This window comes from Castor canadensis, chromosome 14 (genome assembly GCF_047511655.1).
Source record: "Castor canadensis chromosome 14, mCasCan1.hap1v2, whole genome shotgun sequence".
Classification (NCBI taxonomy): Eukaryota; Metazoa; Chordata; class Mammalia; order Rodentia; family Castoridae; genus Castor; species Castor canadensis.
Window position 1 is genome coordinate 23,150,294 of NC_133399.1, and position 13,315 is coordinate 23,163,608.

General features: G+C 33.0%; 1 protein-coding gene across 1 annotated transcript; it reads left to right on the top strand.

The window, feature by feature from the left end:
* Positions 1-1,550: 1,550 nt before the first annotated feature.
* On the top strand, positions 1,551-9,565 carry LOC141416170 (olfactory receptor 7E24-like). The gene is made up of 2 exons (XM_074053270.1): positions 1,551-1,612; positions 8,590-9,565. The coding sequence occupies exons 1-2, from the start codon at positions 1,551-1,553 to the stop codon at positions 9,563-9,565; spliced, it is 1,038 nt and encodes a 345-aa protein (XP_073909371.1).
* Positions 9,566-13,315: the final 3,750 nt, after the last annotated feature.

The following is a 13,315-nucleotide window of genomic DNA, read 5'->3' on the forward strand; positions in this document are numbered from 1 at the left end:
TCCTCTAATTCCATTTAATGACATTTATATCACTCAGTTATTAAAAATCATGGCAGAGGATTTCATGAGTATGAAAAGTAAAAAACAGTGAGAAGATAGTGTGCAAAGCATTTTTTTGTGCTGTAATACCTATTATACTTACACAAAGTGACATAGCTCTACTGTCTTTTGGTAACTTTGTTTCTCTCACTAATTGTGTTCTTTTGATGGTACTGGTATTTGATTTCAGGGTCTTGTGTTTTCTAGGTAGACACTCTTACAACATGAGCCATGCCCCCAACCCAGTCTCATTAATTCTTAAGAGTTGAATTGTTAATTTTAAATGATTTCATGTTTTCTCTCATATGCAGAATCTAGGAATAAAAAAGGTCTTGGAATTAAAAGGTGCTAGGGATGTGGGAGGGAAGGAGGCAGTGGAGATAAGAATGAATAAAAGAGGAATGAATATCATCAAACCTTATATGCATACATGGGAATATTACAATGATAGTCCTTACTTTCTACAATTGATATATGCTAATTTAAAAGGATGTATATTTAAAAGCACAGAAGCCAATAGTATACATAAGGTTTTCTGTAAGTTGAGGGATGGTCTAGACACACCTGAGAGTCCCACTTATCCATTGTTTGTATATTTGTGGATAAAGAGCTGAAATGTACTTGGGATCATCTGTATTACATTCTCTCAGAAAGAGGGTGATGACATCAGTGTATTATCCTATGGTCAGCCCTATGCTGAATACCTTCATCTATGAATTGAGGAAAATGGGCCTTAAAAGTGTTCTGTGGTGGCTCCAGAGCAGAATAGTTTAATCTTATGACCTATGGCACCTATTGGTGATGTAGCCATGTAAAAGCAAAAAAGCATAGCATCTAGATATCCATTATATCTTTTCATACAGATAATTTAAAAAATTTCCACACTTTAATTTTTCATGATATTTTGTAGGGCAATGTTGTTTTCCAGGTTGGGTAGTAAAATTAAAGGAGACATTTAAAAATGATTGCAATTTTATGTTTGGACAATGGTTAAGTTACCAAATTACCTTCATGGTAATGGTGCTGATAATTTCACAATAGTGTAAATTTAATAAATTATGTTTATATTTATTATGGTTAATATGATGATTTTATGATGTACATTTTATTCCAATATAAATGGAAAGAGATAGCTATTGGTCCTTAAGAAATAAGCAGAAATTAAAGAAATGAAAAGAACACATCATTCTAACTTGAGTAAAGAAGAGTCCAAAACATAGTGTGGATATTCTTTTCTTCTCGTCTTCTTCCATCAGTGTTAGAAACCATTAGAGACTGTTCAATAACATCAACAAATTTGTTTAATTACAAGCTCTGTGCATTGGGCCTCCAATGTCACATAATTGGCAATAATCAGCTTGTTCTTTCAGTTCTTCCATTTAGTGTTTCCAATATAGGTGATTTCATTTGTGTCTTTTCATCCTTGGTGCCTTGCATCAGGAAGCTCCAAAATGACAGTCTACTTATACCAGACCTGAGGATATAGCCTGGAACTTCATTGTCCTCAAGGTATGGAAAAGGCTTTAGATCTGCACACTTTGGGCATGATCAAGCAGAGAAGCAGCATATCCCAGTAAGTGCTGAAGGAATGATGTGGGAACAATGCTTGAACCTCTTGTTTCCTTATCCTATGAACAAATGACAGTTTAGACAGCCAGGTGGGGGGATACCAATGTAAGAGCTTTCATTTATGAGAACAGTGATGATTTTGTTTAGCTGTGTTTGGGATACCAGAAAATTGATCAAAATTTTCTTTCAACCCACACTGCTCTTACTTCCTATATGTCTCACTCAAGATATCTAATTAAAGGCAGCATCATTTTAATGTAAGCTGTGCTAGAAACTAGGTACACATTTTAAAAGCTGTATTTTCATTCTACTATCAGCTTATGGTCACAGGGCATCATATCAGGATAGTTATCCCTTTAACAACCCTATAATTTCACTTCCTGTCACTCCTGGAATAAATAACAAATGTCCTTACTCACCTTCTTTTGGGACACTTGGCAGTTTATAAAAAAAATACATGGCACCAACTGTATATAGACAAAATACCATAGATCATAAGCAATGGTCTTAGAAAGACTACGCACATAATTCAGCATAGATCTACCTCTTGCTGTTAGCCTACGGTATTCTTTTGATGGTTGTTTCAGCAAACACATTCTCCAAAAGACATATATCAGATCTTGATTTCATTAAATTTGAGAAAGTAGAAAGAGTTAAAAACAACAAGTCAAATATACTTGTAGTGAAGATGTCTTGTCTATGCTTAACACTATAATGGCTAGGAAAAATTAAATACATTAATGAATTTGAAGGAGAGTCTGATAGTTTAATTTTAAATTCTACTAACTCCTCTTTTAATTTCTGTTATTTGGGGAAGGTTATTAGAATCTTTAAGCCTTATTTGTTATCTGAGATGATTTCCACTGATACAACTGCACTGAGTAATGGTTAAACAAATAATGGATGTTACCTTGTTAGCAACATGTGATGAATGCTTCTAAAGGGAAAATAATGCCAGATATTTATTACTAGCAACAATAAGTTTCATCTTTCTGTCATTCAAGAAAATTATCCAACTACCTAAAGTGAAATTTTACTATTCCTTTAAATGGCCATTTCATTTTTGTCTCATTCATATATACTATGTATGTATAAGGAAAACTACTTTTTCACTTGTTATTCTTCACAGCAAATATCTCTCTTGGCAAAAAGAAGGAAAGTAGAAAACACAACTCTGCAAATATTGAAGAGAAATTTCCTTGGCTGACAAAATTGGTCACAATCAGTGTGGCTTCAAAACATGCCATGTTTTTCTGTATGTTTTTTTAATTACAGGAATTTCACATGGAAATATAGAAGAGATAAAATGTATCTTATTTGTGTCTTTGTTATAAATATAGTACTAAAGAAATCATTACTGGACAAGGACACTGCAATCGATTTAATCAAATGTATGTAATCAATTATTCAAAAACATGGCATTAGCTTTCATGGGAAAAATATAGAAAGAAGAACAAAAAGGATCATTCAGGAGAAAGTTTTACCTTGGAATGAGAAACATTATAGAGCTTTCCATCATTAGAGTATGCAGTGATCTTTGAAAACTGTATTCATCAATAACTTTTGTTTCCATAACGGTGAATATTTTTATTCCTTTTTCCTTTAAAACTTTTATTATCACCAATTAGTTTTTCAAAGGGGTTTCATTGTGATATCATCATAGATGCAAATAATGTACTTTGAGCAAATTCATCCCAGATGATATATGCTCAGGTAATATAACAGCATAATATGTTCATTTGATTTTTGAGGATTTTTTAGAAAACACTATAATATTTCCTGTAGTGGCTCCATTATTTCAATTCCCCCCAATTATATATAAGTCTTTCTTTCCCCTCACATACTCACCAGCCTTTTTTCTCTTGTTTTATTCATGACAGCTATTCTGATTAAAATAAGGTGAAATCTCAGTGTTATTTAGATTTGCATTTCATCTATGGCTAAAGATGTTATGTATGTGTTCACTTAATTTGCTTGCTATTTGTATTTCTTCTTTGAGAACTAGCTGCTTAATTTGTCCATTTGTTAACCTGGATTATTTGTTCTTCAGTGTTTAATTTTTAGGTTCTCTATGAGTTTTGGATCTTAATCATTTTTGTGATGATGAACAGCTTGGGAAGATTTTTTTTTCTAATTCTGTGGATTGTCTCCTCATTTGGGTAATTGTTTCCTTTTCTGTGCAGAATGAACCTTTTAAATTTGTAGAAATTCTACTTGTCCATTATTGCTACTATTTCCTGAGTAATCATAGTCCTATTCAGAATGAAATAGTCCTATCCGTGACTTTATTTTCAAGTGTTTTTTGTATATTTTCCTGTAATAATTTGAAAATTTCGGGTCTTATATTAATACCTGTTGTCCATTTTGAATTGACTTTTGTACAGATAAGTTGTGTACTTTCAGTTTTCTACTTGGAAACATGATATCCACTATTCTCAACACCATTTAGCAAAGAGGCTGTGTTTTCTCCAATCTCCAAGGTCTACTTTGACAAAAATCTGATGACTATAACTAGGAGGGCTGATTTCTGAGTCAGCTATTCTATTCCATCATTCTATGTTTCTGTTTTGTTTCAGTAGCATGCTGCTTTGGTAATTATGGCTCTGTGATATAACTTAAAGTCAGGTATTGTGATACCTCCAGCATTGCTCCTTTTACTAAAGATTGCTTTTCTTTTTGGAGTCTTTTGTGCTTCTACATGAATTATTAAATTGATGTTTTTTGTTTCGTTGAAGAAGGACATTGGAATTTTAACAGGAAATTTTTATTTAAAAATCAAATTTGATCAACATTTATTAAGTTACGAACTCCCCTTAGGAAAAACAAATGTGTCATACTTGAGGTTTTTCTCTCCATTTACATTACACAATGTTAGCAAATTGATATACATCCTCCTTATAGTAGCAGTTCAATGATGGAGTACAAATATACATATTTTATCGTCTCTGATTCCAGAGCACTTTATCCTCTATAAGAGCTAAACTGAATTTTTCCATCCACAAAATTTAAGAGAGTACTATATTAAATGTATTATTACTCAACAAACAGAAGGAATGTTTTGATTATATATATCAACAGTTCAAGGGTATGTTTGATAAAAAACTCACTTTTTTATTGGGAAACTAAAGATAGGTGATGAGTGGTAAAATTAGATATACATGATTTGTTGGAATTCAAAGGAAAATCACCCAGAAATAGGTTGCATAGAGTTTCTCATTTGTGTAATATTCAGGGGCACAAAATCTTTAAAAGTGTGTAATAACACACATAAATCAAATGATATCTCTTTCTCAGGTAGTACAATGCTTACTTATAGACACAGATATATGTATTTCAAGGGGAGTCTCTAGAACATATTCTGAAATAAACTAGGATATTTCATGGGCAACGGTTCTTCGAGATGAAATTTAGCTATATTTCAGTAATTTTTATGAAAACTGTTCCTAGGTACATAAATAAATACTGAGATGGAGGTATTGACAGGAAAATCTATCCAACAAAGCTGAGATATTTCTCATTAATGACAACTATTCAGGAGAATGAAATCATGCAGAGATGAAAATAACTCATATTTTATAAGCAATTTTTCAGAACTCTATGAAACTTATGTCTGATGTAAATATTAAATTATAATATTTTAACATACATAGTAGGTGTCACTGAATATGATAATCGTTCATACTTATTAAGTATTTTATATAAGGGTCTAGAAATAGTTTAAAAGGATGATTCTCAACTCCAATGTAAGAAAATAACACAAAAATTCAAAGGCAGGTATTCTATTGAAATTGGATCACTTCGGAGGTAGGGATATCTGGATTTTTAAATATACACATATAAATATGATAGTAAAAGAAACAGAACCACAAGTTACAAAATTTTACAAAACATTTTTAAAACACATTCTTGCATAGCTATATAACATAATATTATTTTCTCCCTTTTACTGTTTGGGGGAAAACATGTAAATACAAGTGTATTCATATTATTTCATAGAATTTTTTAAATGAATTTTTAAAACTTTATATTCATTTATTCACATATGCATACATTGTTTGGGTCATTGCTTCCCCCTACATCCCCGCATCCCCTCTCTCTCCCCCCCCACCCCTCCTCGCTTCCAGGCAATATCTGTTCTGCCCTTATCTCTAATTTTGTTGGAAAGAAAACAAAATCAATAATAAGAGAGACAAAGCGTTTTTGCTAGTTGAGGTAAGGATAACTATACAGAGAGATTCCTAGTTTTGCTTCCATGTAGCAATGTGTTGCATCCCAAGTTAATTCACCTCTTACTGACCTTTTGGCTAGTTCCTGGTCCCCTTCTCATGTTGAACTCGGTTACTTTAAGGTTCTTGCATTAGTTCTATAGTAGGGACATCAAATAGTTCATGTTTTGGGTTTCTTGCCTACACCCATAACTCACATGAGTGCTCACCCCTTATCATGTGACCCATGTTCACCTACATTCCTGCATTTGCTGCAGATCTAAAGTCTGCATATGAGGGAGAACATATGATATTTGGTCTTCTTAGCCTGGCTAACCTTGCTCAGAATGATGTTCTCCAGTTCCATCCATTTATTTGTGAATAAGATTTCATTCTTCTTCATGGCTGAGTAAAATTCCATTGTGTATAAATACCACATTTTCTTAATCCATTCTTCAGTAGTGGAGCATCTTGGCTGTTTCCATAACTTGGCTATTGTGAATAGCGCTGCAATAAACATGGGTGTGCGGGTGTCTCTGGAGTAACCTGTGTCACATTCCTTTGGGTATATCCCTAAGAGTGGTATTGCTGGATCATATGGCAGGTGCATGTTTAGATTTTAAGAAGCCTCCAATTTTTTCCAGAGTAGTTGCACTTGCTTGCATTTCTACCAGCAGTGTACTAGGGTTCCTTTTCCCCCATATCCTCGCCAATAAGTGTATTCATATTATTTCATGGACTTTTTATTTGCATTTTCTCAATTAAATGATAATGCATCCTGATCAAATTTCGTCTGAGTTTTATTCATACACTAAATTGAGATAATTCCAATGTATGAATTTGGAATGACTGATGTGAAAATGTATCCATTAGAAATGAGAAGTTTGGAATTCAAACATGGGTTTGGGATAGTCCATGGCAGTACATTCTTTAATTGAATATATTTTTATCAATAAAACAATGAAGTTATCACTTTCAAGTATACAATAAATAATAAAAACCACAAATACCAGATAATGTATTAATATTGTACAAGTATATTACAAATAATCCTTTATAAAATGAGTAATTTCAAAGAACCTGATTATTTACTATTTTTAATCATTGAAAAGTATATTTGCTAGTGTCATGTTTGTTGTCATTATTTGTTGAAACATGATCATGTGTATTTGACTGAGCTACCTTTATAAATATCTGAAGTTCACCAAAGCCAGGGATGAGAGTTACACATTAAATAACTTTGAAATATACAAACAGAATATAAGGTAGCAACTGTGTCCTGAAGGAGGAAAATCAGAGTATCTAAAAGTGATGAAAATCTCCCAGGAGACAACTGGCACACCATAATGTGTCCAGGTAATGAAGTCCTATCACATTTAGTTATTGTCTTCTAAGTTGAGGAATTATATATGATTTTATTAAAATAGAATTAAGTATGTATTTCCTTCAGTTAGAAGGAACTACTGTGCCAGCCCAAAGTGTTTTTTGTTCATTTGTTTTTTGTTGAAACTGGTGTTTGAACTTAAAGCTCATGCTTGCTAGACAGGTGACACTCCAGGAATGGATGGAGGCAGGGAAAAAGGGGAATGATGGACAGATACGGGAAATTCAACTATGATATATTTAATATATTGTAAGAATTTTTGTAAATGACACAATATACCCCCACCCAGAACAACAATAAAAAATAAATCTAAAAAGGATTTAATAGATGATAAGAAAGCCTGAGGGGAAATAAAAGAACTTAAAAATCAAATGACAAAGTGCAAATAATCCAATCAATACATTGGCAAATGAATTGAACAGACAGTTCTTAGAAGAAGAATTAATCATCAACAAATACATGAAAAATGTCCTATATTATTATCCCCAAAGAAATTGTGATTCAAGACTGTGCTGTGATTCCATAACACTGTAGTCAGAGTGGCTATCATCAAAGAAGGTAACAAAAACAAATGTTGATGAGGATGTGGGAAAATTAATTAGTACTGGCACTTGGAAATCAGTATAGAGGTTCCTCAAAATACTAAAAATGGAGCTACCACTTGATTATGCTATACACTGCTAGTCAAATGCTGAAATGAGTCAAAATGATCATATAGCCTTGTACAATAGTCAGCTTAATATATTCTTAGCCTAGGTGGCTATCGACACATGAAAGGATAAAAAGTATGGTAGATATAAAAAAATCTAAGATTATTCAATGATGTAGAGGAATGAAAATTTTCCAGTTTTAAGAAAATTGATATAAATGGATGTCATCATGTTAACAAACTAAATCAGATTTGGCACCAAAAATATAATGTCTCCTTCCATATGTAGAATCTAGACCTAAAATATAGTTTGAGTGTAAAAGGGAGGAGAAAGGATGAAGAGGTTTATGCAGGACGAATGTCATCAAAATACATTCTGTTTATGTGTATATATATAAATCTGAAACCCCTTCATAGAATTAATATCAACTGAAGTGGAAATGAAAGTAAAGTGGGCATGCTTATTGTAGGGACCAGTGGGAACAGGGATGGGGACAAGAAAGGGTGATATGGGTGAATAAAATTGCATACAAATATGAAGATGTCATAATGTGATGCATTATATGAATATATATATATGTATATATATATATACATATATATATATATATATATATATATATATATATATATATATGTATATATATATATACATATATATATATGTATATACTTTAAACATTCACAACACACAGACTCTTGGGTGCCTGCTTATTTATTTCATTTTTAATATTTTTTCAAAGGTGTCCAAGCAGTATTGAAGCACAAAATATAACAGGTGTCTCAGAATTCCATCTCCTGGTACTATCTGAAGATCCAGGACTGCAGCCCATCCTCTTTGTACTGTTCCTGTACATATACCTGGTAACACTACTTGGGAACATGATAATTGTTCTAGCTGTCTGCTCTGACTCCCACCTCCACACCCCCATGTACTTCTTTCTATCTAACCTGTCTTTGGTAGACATCTGTTACATCTCCACAACAGTCCCAAAGATGATTTTGAACATGCAAACTAACATAGGAGTCATCTCTTATGGGGGCTGTCTGACACAGATGTCTCTCTTTTTGATTTTTTTATGTATGGATGATATACTTCTGACCACCATGGCCTATGACCGGTTTGTGGCCATCTGCTACCCACTACATTATTCAGTCATTATGAATCCTCTCTTATGTGGTATCTCAATTTTGCTGTCCTTTTCAATTAGCATTTTGGATTCTCAGCTGCAAAATTTGATTGCCTTACAATTTACTTGCTTTAAAGATATAAAAATTTCAAATTTCTTCTGTGATCCTACTCAACTCCTTAATCTTTCCTGTTCTTTAAGCTTTACAGCTAGGTTAGTAATGTATTTTATTGACACAATATTTGGTTTTGTACCGATCTCAGGGATTCTTTTCTCCTACTACAAAATTGTTTCTACAATTTTGACATTCCCATCATCAAGTGGGAGGTACAAAGCATTTTCTACCTGTCTTTCTCACCTGTTAGTGGTTTGCTTATTTTATGGAACAGGCATTGGTGTGTACCTTAGCTCAACTGTATGGCATTGTCCCATCAAAGTTGTTGTGGCCTCACTAATGTACACTGTAATCACTCCTATGCTGAATCCCTTTATCTATAGCCTGAGGAATAGGGAAATTAGTAGTGCCCTAAAGAGACTCTGCAATAGAACAATATTAACTGGGGACTTATTGCATCAATTCAGTATATAGGTTGGAAAATGTAGCAAAACTGACCACCTTACTTGTAAATGTGTTTATTTATATTCTTACAGATTGGGATAACAGATATATTTGTGCAGTTTATGACTCTGCATCTTGAGATTGTAATGTCCTTTAACCATATAAAATAGACTTGCTTCTCCAGTCCTTAGTTTTGAAGGTTCTAGGCTGTTGGCATCATACGTGTGTCTGTCTCATATATATGGAGTCTGCATCTAGAAATTCCCTTCTGATGGTGTTCATATCATTCATAGAGATGGGAACTGAGCTGATTTTCAACCTAAAGGTGGATGGTTTTTGGTCATGACACAGCAGGGACACAGATTTAACCAGTAAGTGCAACGGGAGAGGAAGAATAGCAGAAGGCCTCTTGAAATCATTGTTCTTTCTTTATGAGATCCAACAGGAAAATTGAGTAAGAAGATGGAAAAATATCCATATGAAGTTTTACCTTTGAAAACTGGAGGTGTATGTGTATGTAATTGCTTTTTATAAAACTCTGAAAACTCTCAAAGATTTTCTTTTCTCCCATATTAGTTGAACTTCCCAGGACATCAGAAACTGGGTTTCTTTAAACAGTTGCCTAAACATTCCAGGAGGATTATGATGATTACGATAATAATAATAAGGATGGTGATCAGGAAGATAGCAGCTAGAACATCATGAACAAACATTAGGGATTTCTAAATTTCAGTATCTGAGGGATGTGCTTTGTGTAAGGTGTTATTTTGTCTGCCCATAGTTTCCCAAGTATAAGCTCCTATATTATTTTACAGAAGAAAAGAGCTTGAAAGTTTAATGTAATTAAATAAAATTTACTGGGTGAAATTGAATGAAAAGTCTTTGATTTGGACTGTATGATTTGAGCACAGGCACATCACCTTCAAAGATTAAAGAAATATTTCATTTTCTCATTATCATTGCTCTATTGGCAAAACTAAAACCCAGTTTGACTTGTTTTCCTTCTTACTCCTCCAGCCTCACTAGAATAACCAACTCTCTGCATTGATTTCCACTGAAGCTTTCTTTTGCTTTCACTATCTGTTCCTATAAATTCAACATATTTTCATAGAGACTTGGATCAGAGAATAACAGATTATGGGAAACAGAGATATTCTTAAAGTTTTTACAGTTTTAATGGTAGAATTTTCAGAGCTCCAAATTAAAATGTTGTAGTGCTTTTATAGTCTACAACATGTTACCACTCCTGAGGTAAGAAGAGTATTGCAAAATGTAATTTTTTATCAATTTTGTTTGTATACAAGTAACACTGAGGGAAGTAAATGTATTTCTTCCATGCATAATATTTTTCTCATTGACATGAATTAAAATTCATAAATTTTACTGTAAGAAATATCTCATTCCCAAGAGGAACCAATTCCAAGAATTCTCTCACTATGACATAGGACCTTAGAAAAAAGTTTTGAGATTTCATGGATTGCAGATTTTGTAGATTGTCAACAATGTATGAAAGAAAAGTAGTACTTTCTATTAAACTTTTCTAAAATTTGTAATTTGAAATGCATTTATTTTTTAACTGTGAGCTAAAAGTTGGAACTTATTGTATACAATGTGATGTTTCTAAGCATTATTCATTTTGAAGTAGTTACACACAGAAGACTAATTTAAGAGTTACCTGAAAAGTTGTCATTTGAATTGTTATCCATCTACCATTTTTCAAAAATATAATGTATGATAATTAATGATAGTAATCTTGTTTTAAATTTCAACTCTTAAAGTTGATCCTCATATCTATTTGGAATTGTGTATCATTTTTCCGATATATCTCCAAAACAGTCAACTTTACCAGACATCATAGTGACTGTTTGGTTCTGTATTTCTATGAGATCAACTTTATAAAACCCATATATACATGTGGCATTCAATTCTTTTACAAAAACTTTTTAGTAGTATATGATAGATATACAAGGGATTTGGTTGTGACATTTCCTTATATGGACCCTGGTTTGGCTCATCTTCTCCATTATTCTCCCTCTTCCCCACACCCCTTTTAAAATGAATTCAACTGGCATCAATGTTACATATTCTTACATGTATAGAAAGTACCTCAATGATATTCATCCACCTTTACCATCTTCATTTACCCTCAGTCTCTCAATATTCACTCAACTTAACATGACGTGTAAATTCCCGTCCATCATGGTGTACATATCTGTTCATTATTCAGTGGGGCTTTGCCTTAGTATTTTACCTGTAAGTGCATTGTACTTTAATCAGCATAACATTCTGTATTAGTCCTCCTTATTCCTTTTCATTTTCAGTATATTTCACTGGGTCTTTTTCCTATTCATTCTCTACCATTCTTTTCTGCTTTCCTCCTCCCTTAGTGTCTTATAACAGCCCCAATTCTGGAAATGTATTCCAGATTCATTTTTTATCTTTCTGTATCTGGCTGATTTCACTGAACACTAGTTATTGTAGCTCATCCATGTCAACATAAATGACATATTTCCCTTGAAATATCTGTATAATATACTATCATGTATTTATACTATTGTTTTAGAATAATCCATTCATCCATTCATGGACATTTGTGTTGATTCCATATATTGGCACTTGTGAATAGTAACTTAATAAATTGGTAGTGTGGATATGTTTGAAATATTGGCTTTGCAACTGAGGCCAATAGGAGAAGGAGACCAAGAACTAGAGAAAAGGTTAGATCAAAAAAATTTAACCTAGAAGGTAACACACATGCACAGGAAATTAATGTGAGTCAACTCCCTGTATAACTATCCTTATCTCAACTATCAAAAACCCTTGTTCCTTCCTATTATTGCATATACTCTCTCTTCAACAAAATTAGAGATAAGGGCAAAATAGTTTCTGCTGTGTATCGAGGGGGTGGGAGGAAGAGGGAGGGGGTGGAGTGGGTGGTAAGGGAGGGGGTGGGGGCAAGGGGGAGAAATGACCCAAGAATTGTATGCACATATGAATAATAAAACAATAAAAATTAAAAAAAAGAAATATTTGCTTTGTACTCTGGATTTGCTCAGTAGGTAGATTGATTGATCATGCCATGTTACTTCACTGTGTTTATATCTTTCCTCTAACATTTTTGTGGATCTTCTGAGTTTTCTGTATGTAAGATCTATTATTTGCATACTGGAAGTAGTTAACATTTTCTTTCTGTCCTGTTTTTATGGATTTAGTGAATTTGTCTAATTCTGTAGCTTGGACTTCAGTAGTTTGGTAAGCAGAAGTGACACATGTGGGTAAGCCATATATTTTCCAGTACTTAGAAGAAATACTATGAATTCTGCAATTCTACATAATGTTAGAAATCAGTTTTTGATGTATTAACTTTCTTATGTTGAAATATATTGCTTCTATTCCTAATTGGGGGAAGTTTTTTCTTACCACATACGGTATCAAATTTTGTTATGTGATTTCCTGCATGTATCTAAATGATTATATCAAATTTTGGTTTGTTTTTGGTTGATATGGTGTAGCACATATTTTGATGTGCACTGAACAAACTATACTTCCTTCCCCAGGATGACTCCTGCTTGACCACGGCAAATAATCTGTTTAGATTTCTGTTGAGTCTGCTTCCTAGTATTTTGTGGAGGATTTTTGCATGAATGCTCACTGGACAGGTTGGCCTGTAGTATTCTTTTATATATTGTGCCCTTTCCGGATTTTGGAATCAACATAATTCTGGTTGCATCAAAATACTGAATGAACACTCTGGTAGCTATCTTTCTGTTTATTGCATTT